This window comes from Sycon ciliatum, chromosome 9 (genome assembly GCF_964019385.1).
Source record: "Sycon ciliatum chromosome 9, ocSycCili1.1, whole genome shotgun sequence".
NCBI lineage: Eukaryota > Metazoa > Porifera > Calcarea > Leucosolenida > Sycettidae > Sycon > Sycon ciliatum.
In genome coordinates this window covers 22,184,462-22,204,817 of record NC_088651.1, presented here as the reverse complement: position 1 = coordinate 22,204,817, position 20,356 = coordinate 22,184,462, and the positions used below count along the sequence as shown (strand labels likewise).

The 20,356-nt window shown below is 49.7% G+C and overlaps 3 protein-coding genes across 3 annotated transcripts; 2 read left to right on the top strand and 1 right to left on the bottom strand.

The window, feature by feature from the left end:
* Window positions 1–63: 63 nt before the first annotated feature.
* On the top strand, window positions 64–5,877 carry LOC135824759 (uncharacterized). Its single transcript, XM_065337465.1, has 6 exons — window positions 64–202; window positions 1,534–1,644; window positions 2,038–2,145; window positions 3,487–3,689; window positions 4,134–4,341; window positions 4,581–5,877. The coding sequence occupies exons 2-6, from the start codon at window positions 1,602–1,604 to the stop codon at window positions 5,090–5,092; spliced, it is 1,074 nt and encodes a 357-aa protein (XP_065193537.1). The 5' UTR covers window positions 64–202; window positions 1,534–1,601; the 3' UTR covers window positions 5,093–5,877.
* A 508-nt stretch (window positions 5,878–6,385) lies between these two features.
* Window positions 6,386–11,249, bottom strand: LOC135824760 (dehydrogenase/reductase SDR family member 4-like 2). Its single transcript, XM_065337467.1, has 4 exons — window positions 10,291–11,249; window positions 9,704–9,797; window positions 8,735–8,842; window positions 6,386–8,242 (listed from the first exon to the last, which is right to left on the bottom strand). Exons 1-4 carry the CDS (start codon window positions 10,861–10,863, stop codon window positions 8,034–8,036), a joined length of 984 nt encoding a protein of 327 aa, XP_065193539.1. The 5' UTR covers window positions 10,864–11,249; the 3' UTR covers window positions 6,386–8,033.
* A 401-nt stretch (window positions 11,250–11,650) lies between these two features.
* LOC135824614 (uncharacterized) lies at window positions 11,651–17,927 on the top strand. Its single transcript, XM_065337348.1, has 4 exons — window positions 11,651–12,020; window positions 15,060–15,390; window positions 16,134–16,343; window positions 17,823–17,927. The coding sequence occupies exons 1-4, from the start codon at window positions 11,931–11,933 to the stop codon at window positions 17,885–17,887; spliced, it is 696 nt and encodes a 231-aa protein (XP_065193420.1). The 5' UTR covers window positions 11,651–11,930; the 3' UTR covers window positions 17,888–17,927.
* The last annotated feature ends 2,429 nt before the right edge of the window (window positions 17,928–20,356 follow it).

The following is a 20,356-nucleotide window of genomic DNA, read 5'->3' as shown; positions in this document are numbered from 1 at the left end:
TCCGCGACCCGCCACTGCGTGCCTCCGGCATGATAAGCACTGCCTAGCACCACGCGCACTGTCATTTCAGCGGGGTATTATCATTGCCAAGCACCGACTTTCGTCGCAGAGCTGTTTACCGCTCGATATGCGAAGGAGAGCAGAAAGCTGAGCCGAGAGTGTGGAGAGTGATCAACGTTTCGGAGTGGCAACTCTTTCTCAGGTAAGCTAGCTAGAATTCTGTTTCATGCGGTGGGTGTGGAGAAACGGGGCAAAGCGACGTTCATCACCAACGATCCTGTCACTCGGCCGCAAAGCCTTGATCCCTGTTGTCTTGTGTTGAGGGTGGGGTCCATCCAAGCGAGGGTTCGCAGTTCTTTTTTCATATGCAACATAATGCGTGGGTTTTCGGTGCTACCACTGGTGTCCATTTTCACGCTGCATACGATGCGTTGGCTTGCAGTCATAACTCAGAATTATACTGCAGTCCAGTGACGGAGCGTAGCTGATTATACGCCTAAGGACGTGGATATAGCGGTACAGCTTCATCCTCGTTTTCGTGTCACTTCCACCGAGTTACTTTCCCTGTTCTTTGCTTGAAAGGAGTGATTATAGCTGAGATGCCCTGGGTCCGTTTTAATAACTGGTTGCCCGGGTATCACTAGTCTAGTCGTACCGGGCATCAGCTTACCAGCCTTACAGTGGTGCAACTCTGTCTAGTTCCCTGGCGTGTCACGAGCTGGCCGGCTAGCGTGCCCGCATGCCTCCAGCTCCCAAGGCGTGCTTGGCCATTATTGTTACAAACTAATATTGAGTACCCTGTTTGCTGCAGAATCAACAAAGGCTCGCGTTATTATGCTCTTAAAGTTGTCTTTTCATCGTTGCCATGGAGTAAACATTGCCAATAACGACCCTCAATTGCCGGGGGGGGGGGGGGGTAAGAAAAACGTTTATTATTCAACATCTCTCATTATCCGCAGGGCTGAAAAAAATCACGGTTCGCTTGAGACTCGGTTAGGCTGAGTTCTCAGCATCCGTAGGAACGCCACCACCCTGCAAAGATCTAAGGCACAGATGCAGCTCCTAAAGCGGTGGGAGGTGAGCAGGTCAGCCCACAGGCAAAGCGGTTGACGACCGAAATTCCATTCACTGCATCCATGTCTCAGGTCTTAGTTTCCTTCGAGGCTGAAAGCATGCAGTCAAATGACTATTTTAGTGGGAGGGTGAATGTAATGTCAGGATTCAGGAGTTGATATACCTGATATTCATCGTAGAATTTAAGGGCCGGTGTTTGAAAGGGGAAAAGTTGAGTGTTAAATCTGGCCTCAAGAGAAGGTCCCTGGTTCGAATCCAGGTGTTGACAGTCAATTGTTGTCTTCAGACTTTTTCCCTTTTTCCATTCCCTCAACTAATGCGTGTTATACCTTAGCTTGTCACTCATGAGGTTGACTGCAATTGAATAGTCGGCAGTCCTCTTTTTGCATCACACCTGCCAGTAAATAAAGAAACAAATCCATTTCTTTTCTGTCCTTTTTGTTTTGTTCATGCTACTAGGAGTCGAGGCCCCTGGGATCTTATAGTCTGGTCATCACCTGAGGTACTGGCACTCAGTTCTCGTCAAGATGACGGACGAACGCACTTCCCTGACGGGGAACTCATTGCTAGGTGAGGCAAAGCCATGCCTGGTTGTACGTTTTTTTGTTTTTTAGTAGCGCTATGCAGAAGCCTCTTTTACAGGCAAAAGAAACACAATGGATGGGTGTGGTTGTAGGCTGCTTGCATTGTTAGCTACAGTTAGTTACAGAGCAGTATCACTACTCCATACACCATGCGTGATCAAGCTAGAGTTTACTCACCGTCTACACAACATAACAGCATGCAGGGACGTTGATTTCTCTGCATACCACTTGTCCTGGTTCAATGTGTCGACCCTCCGCTGCCTTGATCGCTCCGGCAAACCTGTCCTACTCTATCACATGTATTACAAACATGTAATATGTACATGTACATGAAATTAGCAACACTCTCATCTTGTTTTGTGGCCATGGTTATGTGCAGACAGCCAGTCCTCACTGGCAAAGCTGTTCAACAACCTGTTCGATGTGGACTACTTCAACGACACCGGCGATATTCTCGTCAACATGCACAATGTCGTCTCCAACATTGGTAAGTCCCGAAATTTTGGAACAACTACTGTACGTGGTGTGGCCAAGGACTGTCCCTGTCCGTGTGCTGCGGATTGGACGTGAAGTAAAGGATGACAAGTCTACAGTGGAGCTTCACAGTTCTTAAACAAATCCAGAGAGAGAAATGTTGGGATGGTTTGTAAGAACATACTATGAAGACATATTTGACTTGAAATATTTTATTGAAATCTTTTATTCTCACGCTGGCCTGTGGCCAATAAGAGAATAAGAAATACGGGCACGGGGATCGGATAAAGAGAAATCACAGTTTAGCTGTTTGCTCAAATAGTAGCCTAATGGTAATACACGTAAACAGGACATTCATAGTTAGTGATCTTTGATGATCTTCAACTTTGATCGATCATTTAATTTCTACTGGTAACCCAGAGGTAATGGTGCCTTCAAGATAATATCCAATATTAGACAGTTCATAGACCATGTTAAATGTCATGCCACGTTGTAGGCTCGCTCGCCTCTTTTGCTAGCCTATCTCGCCGCTCTCCACCATGGTCAACATAGTGAAAATTTTCGCCCCGCTGATGCATTCTTTTCTTCCGGTTATCATTATTATTCTTTCCTTCTTTCTTTCTTTTTCTTCTCTTGCCATGGCTGGCTAACGCCCCCTCCTTTTGCATTGGCTTCTGCCATTGGACGGTGAAATAAAATAAAATAAAATATGATCAAGGATGATGCATGTTAGATGATTGAACTAGTGTCACACCTTGCCCTTGGCAGTTAATGCCGGCAAAACTGAATTGGATTGGAATTTCGTACTTCTTCTGGTATGTTTCATGCATTATCATGTATGGTATGTGGATAAAGAAATGGAGCAGAATTCGAGGAAGCACTTGCCATCATGTTTGTGTATAGTGTATGTATAGTTCTGCGAATTTCACTGCTTTCCAAGCAGAATCTGCCAGGTTTTCGAGCATTCCGCCAAGGTCTACTCAAACCTAGACATCCTGTGTTTTGGCGTTCCTAGAACATATCTGTGTCATACAATTACTGTGTATGAGTACACTGTCACAGTGTGACTGGGATCAGGGATGCACTGTTCAACAACACCCCCCCCCCCCCAGACAACCGAGACCAGGTGGCTGTGTGGAACGGTGTTTGTGGCACAACATTATGCCATAGCGCAATGGGCTTATAAATGCATATGAGTACAATGGGATCAGGGATGAACTGTTCAACACCCCCGGACGACGATGACCAGGTGGCTGTGCGGAACGGTGTTCGTGGCACAGCATTATGACATAGCGCAATGGGCTTATGATGCATTCCCGGGTGTTTTTGTTGTGTTCTTGCCACGTTTGTGCAGTGTGGTTCCGCATCGCTTCCTGGTTCTACCTGGGCATGAGCATTGCCAGCATCTGCGTCGGCTCCATCTACCTACACCTATGCACCGTGGAGTACATGATTCCCATCTATCTGATCGTGGCCGGCTGCGTGGGCATCTGCACCAACCTGCTCTTCATGTGCAAGTGGGCCACCCAGTCCTGGTCTGGATGGTATACCTGTACTGTAAGTGTAAGGCGTTATTCTACAGTCAACCGTAGTCATGTTGGTTTTCAATTTAGGCTCAAAATTTCATCTTCCTACGGTCAACTCAGATAAAACAGTCCCGCTGGCTCTGAAAACTCAATATTTTTGGTTTATTTACGCTCAGCCAGATTGAGAGCACGGCCTAATGAGTGGTGCTTGGAGGTTGCAAACACAGGGTAAAGGCCTGGGACGGCTGGGGCGAGCTGTAAAATCTTGTACGATTCTTACGACACGACATGCTGCAGTCGTTGCGTCGTTCAACAGCGAACGGTGCGAGTCACAAGGCACGGTCCATGACGGGGTGACTTTCGGACCTAATTTCTCGTTTTTCGGGACTTCTCTTCAATTATTTCTCCTGGAAAGAAGCGGAATTAAGTTCTAAAAACTCTTGTCTGTATTTGTAATGTTCTTCGCTGCACACAGACCACTAGCGACGGCTGCAAGTCGTTCTGGTTCACGTGGACACTGTGGTTATTCTTCTGGTTCAACCTGGCCTGGTTCATCGCCGGCAGCGTGTGGATCTTCGGCGTACACACACGCTATCGCCATAACTACGACTACAACCCCGCCACGCATCTGTACGTTGTCCGCCATTATCACCCCGAATACCTCCATGAAGTCCTCATAGCCAGTAAGTACACACCGCGAAAACATGGAGGAGATGTTGCCCCCCCCCCCCCCCCCCCCAACACATACACACCATAACTTATTGGCATAAGCCACCACCGCAAGCCAAGACCTGTACAGGATTTATGAAGTCTGTGTGTGTGTGTGTGTCTGTGTGTGTGTGTGTGTCTGCATGTGTGTGTCTGCATGCACGGATATGTGTGTGTATGCACGCTCGGACGGACACGTGTGTGTCTTTGACAGATGTACGCCACACCGACAACGCCGCCGTCGAAACCAACGCCCTGGTGAAGGCAGCAAACGCAGCTCACGCCGACGACGCAGACGCCGTCGCCAACAACAACTACCACAACGGAGACCAGGATTTTGCCGAAAGCGAACACCATATCTCGGCTCAGGGCGAGAGGAGTGAGCATCGCGTCGCCGTGAAGAATGCCGACCAGGAGTATGCGTATAAGGATGGCGATGCCGCCAAGACGGATTTCGGCGCGGGCGACGGAGAAGTACTCATCAAGCGCAGGGCGTCGCGCGGTCTCAACTTTGCCGTGCGCGCCAAGGCGCTGAAGGCCCACCGCCTGCGCCAGTACGGCGGGCTGCCCCACCACCCGTACTGCCACCGCGGCCTGTACGAGTACGCGTTCTGGGTGACCATCGCCCAGTACATAATGATGGCGCTGGAGCTGTTCATCATGGTCAGCTTGACCTGCTGCACGTGCTGCGCGTTCATGGTCGTGCGCTATCCCAAGGTGGGCTAGTAGGCTGTTCACTCGCCGCCGGCCAGATAACACACGCACGGACAACCGCGTGCACGTGTGTCTTTGGTCGTCCGTCATCGCAGGCAAGAGTCGGCATCAACACCGACTTGCACCGGTATGCATCCGAGAACTGTCGCTGCCTTCATCTCTCGTCATTCTTCTGTCCCACTGCTGCTATGATTGTTACTGCCATACTGGGCAGCACTGTGCAAAACTCACGGCTCACGTCATCTGTCTCACTGCCTCTCTCTTGCTTTTTTATTATTTTCGGAAGTTTTCACATCTTGCCCCATGACACATGCACACGAACACACATGCCAGATGTGTTTCCTGCCTGGAGCAAATATATATCGCCGAATTGCATCATTACAAGTACATGCATGCATTATTCAAAAATGTCAGATTCTCGTATCGCGGTATTCTCTATCTGGCTGGTTTTACCGCCTCGCACTGCGGCTAGCAAAAGTAGAATTTCTGACATTGTCACACCTCACGCGCATAGACGAAGCTCACAAAGTTTTTCATTTTCAAGAATTATACCGCTCATTCATTGCCAGACGTTGTGCTCTGCAGAGGTGTAACTGTGTGTGCGGCAGTTGTACGAGCACACCATAGCCAATAATGTCAGGTCTACACGGTCACTATTCTGCTGATGTGCCCGTGGCTATGCGACCAGCTTGCTGCCGTATTCGAATCAATTCTTCACTCTTTCTGATCTTTTATCTTTGTGGAACACATGCATGTGTGCTGAAGGCTTGCCATATAAAGAACTTACAGAAAAGTCACCAGATTGTCATAGCGGTCAGTGAATACGTGTAGTGGAAGGATGGGGAAAACCGATGTGGGCAAATCCTGGATAAAACTGCATCACCCATTCCTACACACACACACACACACACACACACACACACACACACACACACACACACACACACACACACACGCACACACACACACACCTCACCTCAGACATGCACATCGCGGAAGCGATGATAGCAAACACATACCTGACCTTTGACGCCCATCGCCGGAGGCGATGATAGCAATGCTACGGCAGAAGCCATAGCAACTTGTGCTGGGATTACACCATTCAACAGCTTGCAAGGCTGAAGAATTGACCGTCACTATTCAGCCTGGTCTACACCATACAGCTATTTGGAGTGACATTTTCTGGCCAGTGAATCCCTAACACATAACAAACACATACAAACACACACACACACACACACACACACACACACACACACACACACACACACACACACACACACATAACAATGCGACGACCAGCAGTGGAGCAGGATGTTGAACATATTCAATGTAAGTGTACAAGGATACATGACATTCATCAGCACAGGTATGAGGTGACAGAACAGCACAGGACATCATCATCATGACACAGCACAGGACATCATCATGAATCTCGGTGCAGCTTCCGTTCAGGTGCTTCTCCTTTCGAAGGGTAGCCAGCGTCTTTTCTCCCCACGCAGAGATCTTGACCTCCCTGTTGGAGCCGTCCAGGTCGCTACAGTGGTGCCTTTTCTGCCGGCTCCTGCACTCTGTCCGGGCACATATACTACCTATACTACCAGGGCAGTGTGACGGTTAGTCCATCATGCGGTGGTCAGCCGAACCGCAGTGCCAGCAGAGGATCTCTTTGGCTCGATTGGCCTTCTTTGCTGGCGGTCGCTCGCCTTCTGGATTCTCCGAGGCCTAGTCTCCCCGGCGACCGATAGACTGCCAGAAAGCGCTTGCCTAGTCGGACTCCTGCGGGGCTGCAGTGTGGCGACATAGCAGTCCATCTTGAGGCGGCCGCCCAGCAGAGGGTCTCTTTGATCCTTGGCCGGCCATAGCTTGGCCTTCTTTGCTGGCAGCTCCTTGCCATCTGCGTCTCTGAGGCATAGTCTGCCCGGCGATGGGTCGACAGCCAGAAAGTACTTAGCAGTTCGGACCCTTGCAGGGCTACAGCATTCCAACGCAATACTTCATCATTGAGTGGCCTACAAATCCACAGTGCCTGCAGAGGGTCTCCTTGGCTAACCTGGTCTTCTTTGCTGGCGGCCCCTCGTCTTCAGGACACTCCGAGGCCTTGTCTGGCCGTCGGCCGGTCCACTGCCGGAAAGTACTCGCCCCATCAACCTCCTGCAGCGTGACAACACGGCTACCACTGCCGTTCGTCTGTGCATCACCACCACTGTGCTAGCTTGGTGCAGTGGGAACATGTGACCGAGGTCACCGCTTGCCACCCTTTCCTTGCAGACATCCTGGTCACAGCACCACTTGTGGAATCCCGCCGCGTCGGTGTAACGTCTTTAGCCCCGGGTATCCACACCCGCGGTGGAAAGCGCAAGCCGTCACGAAAACCTAGACCGAATCCTCTCAAACAAACTGTGCTCGGCACAGCGGAGGAAAACGGCGACTGTTCCGACTACAGAAGTGCAGTGGTCTCCTTGGAAATAGAGACAGTAGCAGCATAATGCAACCAACAAGCAATCCGTCACGACAGTACGGATTGCAGGACAGCGGAGCAGCGAGCGAGTCAGCTGTGCCATGCGCCAAGACCCCGAGCGAGACCTTTTGCCACCTGAGAGTACACTGAACACATAGCCGGCGCTGCTGACATAGCAGCCATGCATGCACTGTTTCCTGACTAGTTCCCGCTGAATCCTCTCGTTGTCTTGTGTTGTGGCTCTCCACTTCTCAACAGAGTGCGCATTGTGATCGATCGGAAACGGAGGTGGAATGGGGCATCGGCAATGATCAGTCTACCATTCTGCCACCCACTTCTCAGCAGGCTGGGCATTGTGACTGTCAGAAACATGAAACTGTGGATGGATGGGGGGGGGGGGGGGGCATTGCCAGCGCTACTACTACTTAGCCCCCCACGGCATAAGGTCCATTTTGAACCTCCAGGCGTCCTTGGGTTGCCGATCTAGCGCTACTACCATTTTGCCACCCATGGCCTAAGGTCCATCTCGAACGTCCAGGCGTCCTTGGGCTGCCGATGCAGCGCTGCGTACTGCTCGGCAATGGAGTCTGGAGAGAGAATGCCCTGGCGTGGCTTACGGTCGGCGTACACAGCCGGGAAGTTGTCGCGGACGAACGCCGTGTCTATCATACCATCAATCAGTACATGACACACGTGAATGCCTGCAAGTCAGATAGGACACACACACACAGCACACACACACACACACACACACACACACACACACACACACACACACACACACACACACACACACACACACACACACACACACACAGAGCACAGAGAGAATACGATCAACAACAACAACAACAACAACAACACCACCGCCGCCGCCACAACCACCACCGCCGCCGCCACAACCACCACCACCAACAACAACAACAAAAAGCAAGAGAAAGAACGGTTATCATCACAGCTGCCGTGTGTTCACAAACAGCATAGTCAAGTCTGATCGTATGGGTCAGGAGCTGTTATAGTCATATAGATCTACCGCTCCAATGAGCTCAATATCGTGAGAGCGATGACCCACAGTGTACTAATGCTATAATTATACATATACGTCATCGATATCACGATCTTGAATAAGAATGCAGTGAGACTATGAAAAACCTATGGGCCCCGGTTTGGTGGACGGGCTATAGTAGTCTTACCATCAGGTGCTAGTTCACGTGCCAGACTGCCCGCCACTGCTCGGAGCCCATGCTTAGCACTGGAGAAGGCACTGAAGCCAGGATTCGACTGCACACTGGCTGTGGCACCTAGCATCCATACATATGTACGCGCGCGCACGCATGCACACACACAGCACATGCACACACACACAGCACATGCACACACACACAAACACGCACATACGCCATGGTACTCACATACACACACACACACACGCACGCATACGCGCGCACACACACACACACACACACACACACGGACACACACCTCAGACCTCAGACATGCCCATCGCGGAAGCGATGATAGCGAACAGCTATGTTAGACATAGCAACTTGTGCTGGGATTACACCATTCAACAGCTTGCAAGGCTGATGAATTGACCGCCACTATTTTTAGCCTGGTATCCACCACACAGCTGTTTGAAGTGACTTTTTCTGGCCAGTGAATCCCTATTTTTCATGGACACACACACACACACACACACACACACAGCAAAACCAGCGTTAAAGAATGAGATCACGGGCAGGGCAGTAACCAGGACTACAAGCCAAGTGTAAATCAAGCCAGTATAAGCGAAGACAGACTCGGCACAGCCACCTGTGACGAATGCAGAGTCATGCCACTACACAGAGTGATGTGCAACGTCATACGATACCCCTGAACCTACATTAGGAAGGAGCATGCAGTTGGTGGTTTCTTCGTACATGTACGTGCCTGAAAGTCCAAGTTTTTTTAGGGAGCGACCAACTTTTCTATATACAGTAAAACCTGGTTTAAGCGACCACCCCACGGTGCAAGCAAAAGCGGTCGTTAAAGCCAGGTGGTCTGTAGAACCAGGCCCCACAGTGTCTGTGTAGAACTGTCCGTGCATGGAAAAACGGTCGTTAAGAGCAGGCGGTCGATAAACCCAGAGGTCGCTTACACCAGCTTTTACTGTAGCCGTTTACCTGTGAATATGATAGTTCCGTGTCCTCGCTGCTTCATACGCTGTCCGCATTCCTTGCCGACGAGAAATCCGGCAAAGCAGGCCATTTCCCACACCTGCAGTTGTGCACACGCACGTGCAGGCACACACGCACGTATACACGCGCGCACGCACACAAACACACACACACTCAACATGCGCCTCTCGCTATAGCGGTAATGCGATAGCATAATCGATTGAAATGCTTTGGCAAAGTCGTGGCACAGCGCCACACTAGCGACTCACGCTGCATGCTACATAGCGCCCATAAGTGATTCCACTGTACACTTAGCCACAGCGAGCGGTGATTTACCCCCATGAAATTATTCGCATCACCTCTATACATCTGTAATATTGCAGTCGGGCATCTGAGATTCTAGCGTCCAGCGATGCGAAAAGAGTCGTCATTACGCGCAAGTTGTAATGTTGAGAACATGCAGCTGTTGTTGTTTTTTATTTGAATTCGCAGTCAAAAGGATCACTAGGTCCGAAGATTGTCGCGAGTTGTTGTTATAAGTTTATGCCCTAGGTCGTTCGCTATTCACGAGGTCGACTGTCTATTGTACATACCTTCATGAATACTCTTGGGGTCGTATCTACTGTATCAAACTTCACATTCGCACCGATGTTGAACACCGCTATTTCGATAGGCCCCACATCTCGTTCAATCCTGTCCACGGCAGCGACCACATCGTCCGGTTTGCGCGCGTCCAGAGGAACGCTCTCGGCGCGATGGCCCGCGCTGCGAATGCTCTCTGTGAGATCCTGGAGCTGAGCAGCGTGACGGGGTCGCCGCGACACGCACGCCGTGAAGCCGTCGCGTGCGAAACGCCGTGCGACCGCTGCGCCAGTGGCATCGCCAGCTCCGACAACAAACACAACGGGAGGTCTGGCTTCGCTCGCTGCACTACTGTCGATGTCTGCGCGTTCGCCGTTCTGAACCGGACTGCCGCTGCTAGAAAATGTACTTGAACTATAAGAAAAGAAAAAAGAAGACATCTCTCTGCACTGTTGAGATCCAGCACTCGCTGAATGCATCGGCTGCGAACTGACAATCGAATGCAGCAGCTTTGATTGACTGAATCGTCCACCAATGCGGCAAGATCGCCCAGCTTGAAACACAGCAGCGGCGGCGGCAGACATGCTCGAAACCTCTCTCTTGGCCCTGGGGGTTGGAAAACCGACAGGGCAGCAGCACTTGGCTATTGTACCTAGTACCTGTTAGAAGGTGTAGCCTACTCAGGCTACTGTCTGGACTTTGTAGTCCGCTCTTTCAAAATAAAAATTAATGGGTTGCAAACTGAGCTCCCCAAACTGTTTGACACTACAAAGTACAATGTGTAGTACTACAATGACTTGATATACCGTCGCCGTTACCCGTATTCCAGCCAGTGTAGTTGGAACTGTGGACACGACGCCAAGAGCCTTCTCTCTTTACGACATTAGCCTAGCCTGTATGTAGCGCCTCTCGAGTCTGCATGCAATTATTTTCGTGGAACGAAATTTTCCTTTCATCTGCTCGTATCTACTGTGAAAGCGAGAACTGTCTTCTGACTTCGTCTACTTCACTTCTTATTCAGACGTTCAGTTCAGTGCAGTAGCCGCTGGAACCTGTGACACTTCATAGCATGACAAGTCAACGCACAACTGGCGATCGGACAGTCACTACAACACTGATCACCGCCTCCGATCCGAGTCCGAGTCTCCGTACAACCAAGAGTATATGGGGTTGTTTACAGTGAAAAAAAAAGAAGAAGTTATGTACTCTTGCCGTCTTGGTACAACTCGTATAGCGTAGTCTACTCCTCGGAGTCGTAGATCTACTCTACTCGTACTACAACTCTCGATCTCGACCACAGACATGCTGCATGCACTGCACACACTCGCCACGTGAGTTGTAAACCTACTCCGATGATCCCTTGGCCCTGGAGCTGATCCCACGTCCCTCTAGCTCTGCAGTCTGCAGTCTACAAAAATTGTAGTCTGCTCTGGCCGTCACACCCGCACAGAGATCCCCTTTCGCGATCGATGTTCGACCTTGCGTGACTCGTTACTTCCTGTAGTGATCTTGAGGCTTGGTCGTGTCAACCAGATTTAGGAAGTGACCCTACCCAGGTCGTAGTAGGCGTTGGCCGGACGGCTGTCCAGCAAGGAGAATGCATCGCAATGCCTGAAGTGCCTGTCCTCCCCGTGGTGAAGTAAAGCTGGTTATGGCAAAGCCATTGTATGTTGGACGGGCCCCGCGTTGCGGGGTGAAAGGAATGAAAGGACTCAAGCAGTCAAGCCCATCTTCTGATTCGGTAAGTTGAACACACATCGAGCATTTTGCCAATGCAGAACAATACTCCCTGCTCGCGGCAAAGGACAGTACTGTCAGTAGCTCACAAGTAGTCCTCAGGTCTTCTAATCAAGCGTTGGCTACATTGGGCCACAGGATTTTAAAAGTTCGCCGTTTCTCCTCACTTGAGAAACTTGGGCTGGAGAAAAAATAATTTCCCCGAGACCAGCCATCAACTGATCATTAACACATGCTAAAAGACACATTGAAAACAACAAGCATTGCAGTTTTGTAGTTTTGTAGTTGCTCACAGAAGCTGGGCTTAGTTCTCCATCGACAAACCAGCGCCGCATTCATCGATAGCCCGTCAAGTCTAGCTTTGCTTCCGGGGATTTTGCACACCGTGGGTTTTGATGACTTGATGGTACTGAGGGCCTCAGAGCGTAAAGTTTGGGATGTACGTGTCGTGAAGCTCTACGACGCTATTCAGTGTGTCGACGATAGGGACCGGCGGATTCTGCTCGAAAAGGTGGCAGATTCTGCTCGAAAAGCAGTGAAATTGGCCGAACCATACAAACCTTATGGCGGGCAATTCCTCGAATCCTGCTCCATTTTTTTATCCACGTACCAAACATGCATGAAACTTACCAGAAAAAGTACCGAACTCTGCCAATTTTTTCTGCCGGCAGAATCCACCGGGCCCTAGTCGACAATAGTTACAACATGTGTCCGTGGCCGTGTGTACATGTATGCCTGTATGAGTATAGAGTGGTTCTCATCTTTGTCACATGACTACAGTTGTGTAGAAAGTGATCATGGCATGCGGAGTGTGGACAGTGGAATAAACATGGCCGACATCACGTGACCCCTAGATGCAAGACGGTTGAGTGGAGTTGGAACCAACATGGCTGTCCTGTATGGTCACGTGACCGATGTGAAAGCACTCTAGACAAGTACATGCATGGACATTTAGATAAAGCACTCTATCCAGTCATGTACATGTACGGTATTAGATAAACCTTCATCGTGTAGAGGCGACGGTTTCAAATATGACATAGGTTGCAAACCGGAACGGACTCAATATTCACTTTCTCTCTTGGTATTTCGATTAGAAAACATATGTCACAGTGAGACTACGATGTGTTATACACCGAGCCAAAATTTCATGGCCCTGCGATGACCAGAAGCGCCATACCAAGCAGGTGAGTTTTTGACGTGTTGCTTCACACTGCGACTTGAGTTTTACGACTTTCGAGAAATCAACTTCTTGTCGCAGGTAAACAGCGGCTCGCCTCTCGCCAATATAGCACCGCATACCAATCAAAACTAATGGAAGCACACATAAGGCTTATTGTTACTCTGTACTGGCCGTCGTGGAGCGATAGCAATTACCTAATTTCAGACCCAGAGTGAATTTGACGTGCACTCTAAAACGTGTCCGGTTTGGAGCCACCTCTGATTTGAAGCGAAAAATTGGGCAACTTGGAGGCAATGGGTCAACACAAAGGAGTGGCTCAGTTCGATTGACTCTGGCCCCAGAGCAAACTTCAACATGCCAGTTTCCTTCCACAAACATATTTCGAGTGAAAAATCAACGCTGATGATCGGTTTGGGTCTATACAGATTTGGCTGTCAAGCCGTTCCGGTATCGAACCGTCGCCTCTACATGTATGCGCAACGATGGCTGTCATGTGTACTATTATAGTTGAAGTCGGAAAAATGGTGACTATGAGGTTTCCTGTGGTCCATGTACATGTACTTGGTCACCACACCACGAGACCTGCGAGCTACGCCCCTGCCGAAATCCAACCCCTTGATGTCGTGCTGCTCAATTTAGGCAAGGCATATTCATGCATGTTAGTGGTGCGTGAAATCCAACCCTCTGGTGCCATGCCGTTCGGTGTCGGCATGGGACACTCAGCCACATTGGCCATGAACCAAATCCAACCCCTCGATGCCCTGTCGTGCAGTGTGGACAAGGCACGATCGTGAATGTTACTGGTACGTGAACTCCAACCCCTTGATGCCCTGCTGTTCAGTTTGGACAAGGCATGTTCAGCTCAAGGCGAACTGCTACCGGTATAAATTATCCAGTACAACCAAACCTGTCTTTACCGGATGCCAATGGTGCAGTGGAATCTCTCCTGGCACGAAGGGATTCCTCTTGATACAGGGAGGCATACAAGACCCGTAGTATGCGTGTCAAATTGATCAGCACGACGTTATCTTTGGCTCTATGCTTCAATCAAGTCAATAGGCTTCTTTATGCACATAGAAAAGGTACATGTATGTCCGTGACCTGCTAAAATCCTCCACACACATGTAAAAGTTCATACGGTATGGTACGGAGTTCGCCTGTGACAGGTAAAAACCGGATTTGGCCCTCCCCCCCCCCCCCCCCCCCCTAGTCCGCTTGTTGCGGTGAGTTTTCTACGGCAAACGGTCGGTGCATGAAAATTTTCCTGATCCAGACAGGATTCCGCTTGCTGCAGCGTCCTGTAAACCTATGTTTAATGGTGCATCAACGTCACTGACTGTGTCGTCACTGTTTCTTTACTTCATCTGTCTACTGCCTGATCCCTCTCTCTCTCTCATCAAGAAAAAGTTCATGAAACCAAGGGCGTGCAGCTTCTGAATTTTTCTGCACGGGTGTCTGTCACGGCGATATTCCGGGATTACGTCAGATTTTGGCGCAGACCTGAGGCGGGACCTGGCGTAGTGCGCACAACCTAGGTGCAGTGTGCATAAAGAGTAATGTTAAAGACACCTGCTTGAAGCCTTAGATCTTTGCAGGGTGGTGGCGTTCCTGTGGGTGCTGAAAAGGTGAACCCAGTCTAATTGTGTTTCAAGCGAACTGTGAATTTTGTGAGTCCTACGTGTAATAAAATATTATAAAAGATATTATAAAATAATAAAAAAAAAATTTAAAAAAAATAAGAAAAAAAAAAAAAAAAAAAAATAAAAAAAAAATAAAAAAAAATCTTGTGTGTGTGTGTGTGTGTGTGTGTGTGTGTGTGTGTGTGTGTGTGCGTGTGTGCGTGTGTACTCCGTTGTGCTGCAGGCTCCAGCGCCTGATCTATCTTCTTCGATGCACAAGATGCCCATCAAGCACTGCCTGTCCTTGCCATCGTCTAGCATCACCGCGGACGGCGGCAACCGCAGGAGCAGCCGCTCCAGCCTTACGAGCTCGTCCTCGGACACGCGACTCGCGCCGCTCTACGACACTCCCAGCGGCTCGATGCGCTCGTCCATGAGCGACATTGCCACCGAGGCTGCTGGGGCTGGTGGCGATGGTGAGGCGTGTGAGGCCATCAGCAAGAGGTCCATACACGAGGCGGCCACCGTGTTCCGGCCCGCCGTCGGGCGTGGTGCCTCGCCGCAGCGAGATGGCGGTACGTTGTTTGTAAACGAGCAGTAGCAGAATTTTTGTGTGATGGTTGTGCGGACTTTGTGCCTGCAGGGGTGTGGTGCCTCTCCACAGCGAGATGGCGAGACGTTGTTTGTGCACACGAGAAATAGCAAGTGTTTATGCGTGTGGCGGCAAGTATTTGTGTGTGGTGGTGGTGGGGGTGGCATCACAATCACCTTAGGATAGTTTCCACAATGAATACATACACCTCCCGGGGGGGGGGGGGGGGGGGGGGGGCTCTGGGGACATCACAAGTGCATGATCCTATGAAATTCTTATTGCTTTCTGGGATGAATTGGTCGGACCACATCCGACGAAAAGTGGTACGACCGTGGTCGGACCCACGGTCGGACCATATGTGACACTCCTGTGCTCACATACGATATGCGCGCACGGGCGCACACACACCTTGACCTTGACAAACAGCTGCCGTTAAACGGCTAAGCTGCCCTCATGAGGAGGGGAACAAAGGGGTAGTATCACGACGTCGCGGCAGTCTCCCGCCGCAGAACATCCGGCCTCATGCCGCTGCAGATCCTGCTGTCTGCGATATCTCTCGCCACACCCACAGCAGAACTTGAACTCAAGACGCTCCCTCGTTGTTCACACACACACACACACACACACACACACACACACACACACACACACACACACACACACACTCTCTCTCTCTCTCTCCCTTTCTCACTCCCTCTCTTGATGTTTCTCTCTGATCCACTGTAGGTAATAGTGTGGTGCAGTTTGCTTCGGACAGGGAATCGATGTTCACATCCGTGGATGGTGGCGACGTGTACTCTGTCCGCTCAACAGTCTCCTCCACGTCAATATTGAGCCACACTCAGTCCTCTGCTGGCGTGCTGCCCAGCACCAGCGGGGCCAGTGACATTGGTGCGCTCTCCGAGACCAAGAAGATCACAAGAAACAGCCGGGGAGGTAAGCACAATACACTGCAATCACGTGCATCTCTGTACAAGACGCGACTTGCACCGGGTTATCGCCCATTGTTTTCAACACGGACCTTTTCAGTTTTTTTCAGCCGCCCATTTCTGCAGATGAAACGAATTTGGGCAACGTAGTGACTTGACGCTTCACTACCGTGCTTCAGCTGAGGATTTTGTCAATGGGAGGTACTCTAATTTCAGAAATTTTAGGTGCTCAATATTTTCGGTATGAGGGCAAAAGGCCAGGTTAGGTGAACAGAACTTTTAGGTACAGAAAAGCAGTTCCCTATTGGATTATGTGTGTTAGTGTTTGTTCGGTGTATTGAGAAATTTTAGGTATGAAACAGATGCACTGAAAGTACCGAAAATTTGTGAAATTACAGTATCCTTTTGCGGGGCAAGTTGCCCCAGTTGTGGCAGGAACAACCCGTTCTAGTACATTTATGTCAGTATGACTGTACAAAGTTCATTTAATACTTTTTATGCAGAGCTGGTATCACAGTGTGTACGGTTGCAGGGGACTTGCCCTGCAAAACCGAACGGTGGCGGGAAATGCATGCATGCGTCCCATTGGTGGATTATGGCCAGGGCAGTGAACCACCATCTATTTCTTTTGCTGTTGGACACGATGATTGGAACAACATTGGCTCTTTTTTTCGGGGAGGGGTGTAACCCTGGGAGCGCGCCGTCATTTCCTTATATTGATTGAGGTACTCAGGGTTCTGCTGAATGTCTCCTAGCTCCTGTGTAGGCTGTCATGCACTCTCATGGATTTGGGGCACCCCAGTACGGCTGTATTTTTAGTTTTAGTTCACATTGATATCGAATTCGAACGGTTGTATAGCAGAGTGTCAGTGCCTTCTCCATGATCCATCATCGACCATTGTAGTGTGGATGCCTGGAGTTGCAGTGAGGGAGTGGCAGAGTACTCTACTACTCCCTGGTTACCGTCGTAGTGTTGCGTACTCTGGTGGACGTATTGCTTGGAGAGAGAAACTTCGTCTCTCCTTGTCCGCGGTCGGGCCCCGGCAAGGAATTGGAGACGGATTTCCTCGCCAATCACCCCCTCATAACGATGCAGTATCGTTTGCGAGATATCCAGAACGCACACTACATTGGCAAAGAAGAACAATATGAAAAGAAACGCCAAACAGCAACCAAACAACGCCAGTGGTACTAGTAGCACATCAAAGGCATCACCATGCAGGTTCCGCTCGCATTTTTTTGGCGCAGTGAAATCCAAGCGTTCCGCCAAAGCGCAACATATGCCTCCTCCGTTGCCACAGCAACGGAGGAGACGTAAGTTACGCTTTGGCGGTGCTGCCAAAAAAAGTACATCTGTGACCACAGCCTTGCTGCACCCGTTTTTTCTCCCTTTCCTATACTAGTAGTTCAGTTCTAGGTTGTAAGAATCGAACTTGCCCTGAATCTCCTCCTCTGTGTATTCATCTTTCCTTCATCTTGCTTCCAGGTCTGTCACAGTCTCTGAAGCGTTCCATTCGCAAGTCTCTCCGCAGGTTTTCGGACGCATTGTAGGCGGATTTGGCTACATCACCGCCGCTCGCGATGGTTAGTTTAACAAAAGCTAGTCCAAGTCACCCCCACACCTTGGTCAGAAATCAGAATGTTGCAGATTACACCATATCCGTAGCCTGGAATCCGCGTGCCCGACGTGAGTACTGGCAGCCGTTCGGCGCACGCCGGCCGGTGTGTCTGTTAGGGATCATTCCGATCACCTACGGCCTGGGGGAAATGCTTCGACCTTTGTTTACTTCGCACGTACGTGCGTTATAACGCGTGTCTTTTTCCTGCTTTCTTTTCGTCCTCGCTGAGTCGTGCTCGAGAGACTTTTTTCACTCCTGTTGAGACCCGGCATAGCGTGGTTTCCTTTACGCACTCCATTCACGAATGGTCTCCTTCTTACCCTTCACTACACCACGCCACCATTGTCATAATGAGACTATTAAGAGTATTTTTTTACTGCAAAACGATCGTGGTGTTTTCTTCCACAATTCACAGAGTTTTAACCGTATATTATGCAACCATCCTCCCTGCTACGGTGCAGTGGGCGCTTTCGGTCTGGGGATTTTAATAATTTATAGACATTTTCATTTTCCTAACCTAACCTTGCCTCCGTTCTGACAGGTGCAGTTTTTATTTTTTATTCTTTCAGGCCTTTTTTGCTCTAATTTGCCTCCTGTGATCTTTGTGCTGATCGTGAATCCTGTGTAGTTTTGCAGTTACTGAAGTTGAGAGAGAGAGAGAGTGTGTGTGTGTGTGTGTGCGCGCGCGCGTGTGTGTGTGCGCGTGCTCGTATGTACGGGCGCTTGTTTTTTTTTGACATTTTTGCGCTTTGCACATAGTTCCCCACATTATTTAGGCTGTTTAGGAATAGTCCGGCATTGCTCAAAGGTATGCATGCTTTTCTCGTTGCGTGCACTGTGCGGTGCATACATTACTTCGTTACGTCGTTATGACAACTTATATTATTTTGCACTGTGCGGTGCATACATTACTTCGTTACGTCGTTATGACAACTTATATTATTTTCTGCTTGGAAGAACAGCTGACCTGATGATTTCCTTGAGTTGATGCTGATAATTATTTTCGTTCCGGCTTTGCTCGGGTATCTTTATTTTCTGCGCTTTGCGATTGCCGTTGCCTCCATGCAGTATCACCTGTATATGCAGTGCAGAGGTTTGTTTATTGTTAGACTAATAAACTGACTACTACTACTACACAGCTAGAGAGCTTGCTGGGAGTTGTGACTGTGCGGCAGAATGTGTGTGTGTGTGTGGGGGGGGGGGGGGTGTTTGTGTGTGTGTGTGTGTGTGTGTGTGTGTGTGTGTGTGTGTGTGTGTGTGTGTGTGTGTGTGTGTGTGTGTGTGTGTGTGTGTTGTTGCACGGCGCTTACGCCTTGAAACGACAGCCAAGTCAGTGTGTTGTGCGATCTGTGAGCGACTCTTCGCCAGTGAAAGCGGACTTCGGCGGCACAAATGCAGGGAAGAGCGACTGAAGCCGATACATGAACAGGCCGGTGCTGTGTTGTGCGAAACGTGCCATCGTTGGTTTGTTAGCCAAGGTGGATTTGCTGTGCACAGCTGCTCTCCCAGCCTTGACGACGCTCCAGTTTCAGAGATAGTTGCACCTCGCCCACCTGATTGCAGCCATTGTCAGAACCACTGCCACACCTGTTACCGCTGTTTCCGGAGCAAAGCTGGGCACCGCCGGCACAACTGCAACCGCAGAACATGCAGCTCTGGCTCCGAGCGCCGCACCATCCCATGCCCGACCTGCTCTAGGAAGTTCACACGTCTCCAGTACCTGGCTCAACACAAATGCAAGAAGTAACTCTGCCCTCCTTGCCTCTTTGAGGCACTGCATCACCTTTACTAGGCTATAGCCTTATAGGTGGCAGTTCAAGGTTTCAAGGTGTGTGTGTGGCGTGTGTATGTGCGTGTGTGCGTGCGTGCACATGATATGTGCACGCACGCACACACGCACATATGCCATACCAGGGAGTTGTATGACTTCCTGGTGCACTCACACACGTGTGGCCGTGGTGTTGCCAACTCAGTTACTGTACAAAAAATGTACTAGTAGTGTCGTTGGCTCAATGACATTTTTTCATGTACGAGGTGAATTGCTATTTCTGGACATTTCGAGTAAAATAATTTTTCGCCGCGTGTAGAGTCAAGTCAGTCAGGTTGATGAAGTTTTTTCTTGTTGCAGTTGACAGCTGGGCTGTTGTAGTTTCTCCTCGTGTCGGTGCCTTGTTTATAGCCTTTTCTTGGGAGGCATTTCAACGAGTTTTGTGGTACCATGTCGCATGAGAATTTTGAATTTTGAGTAAAATATTATTTGGAAAGATGAAGGATTAGGCCATACAATAGTCAATAGACACAAAAAGATATGAAAAAATGTAATACTGTTATGTCTGGCCCTAAGGGCCCACACACAGCATTACTCAGGTTCGTACAGTTATTGTAATAATCAAGGAACAGA

Bases quoted from the DNA above. Each gene is read 5' to 3' on its own strand.
- LOC135824614 (XM_065337348.1), top strand. From the start codon at position 11,931: ATGGCAAAGCCATTGTATGTTGGACGGGCCCCGCGTTGCGGGGTGAAA. The intron at 12,021-15,059 runs GTAAGTTGAACA...GTTGTGCTGCAG, and splicing joins CAAGCCCATCTTCTGATTCG to GCTCCAGCGCCTGATCTATC. The intron at 16,344-17,822 runs GTAAGCACAATA...TCTTGCTTCCAG, and splicing joins CACAAGAAACAGCCGGGGAG to GTCTGTCACAGTCTCTGAAG.
- LOC135824759 (XM_065337465.1), top strand. From the start codon at position 1,602: ATGACGGACGAACGCACTTCCCTGACGGGGAACTCATTGCTAG. The intron at 1,645-2,037 runs GTGAGGCAAAGC...GGTTATGTGCAG, and splicing joins GACGGGGAACTCATTGCTAG to ACAGCCAGTCCTCACTGGCA. The intron at 3,690-4,133 runs GTAAGTGTAAGG...CGCTGCACACAG, and splicing joins CTGGATGGTATACCTGTACT to ACCACTAGCGACGGCTGCAA.
- LOC135824760 (XM_065337467.1), bottom strand. From the start codon at position 10,863: ATGTCTGCCGCCGCCGCTGCTGTGTTTCAAGCTGGGCGATCTTGCCGC. The intron at 9,798-10,290 runs GTATGTACAATA...GCACAACTGCAG, and splicing joins CCCCAAGAGTATTCATGAAG to GTGTGGGAAATGGCCTGCTT. The intron at 8,843-9,703 runs GTAAACGGCTAC...TATGGATGCTAG, and splicing joins CGGAACTATCATATTCACAG to GTGCCACAGCCAGTGTGCAG.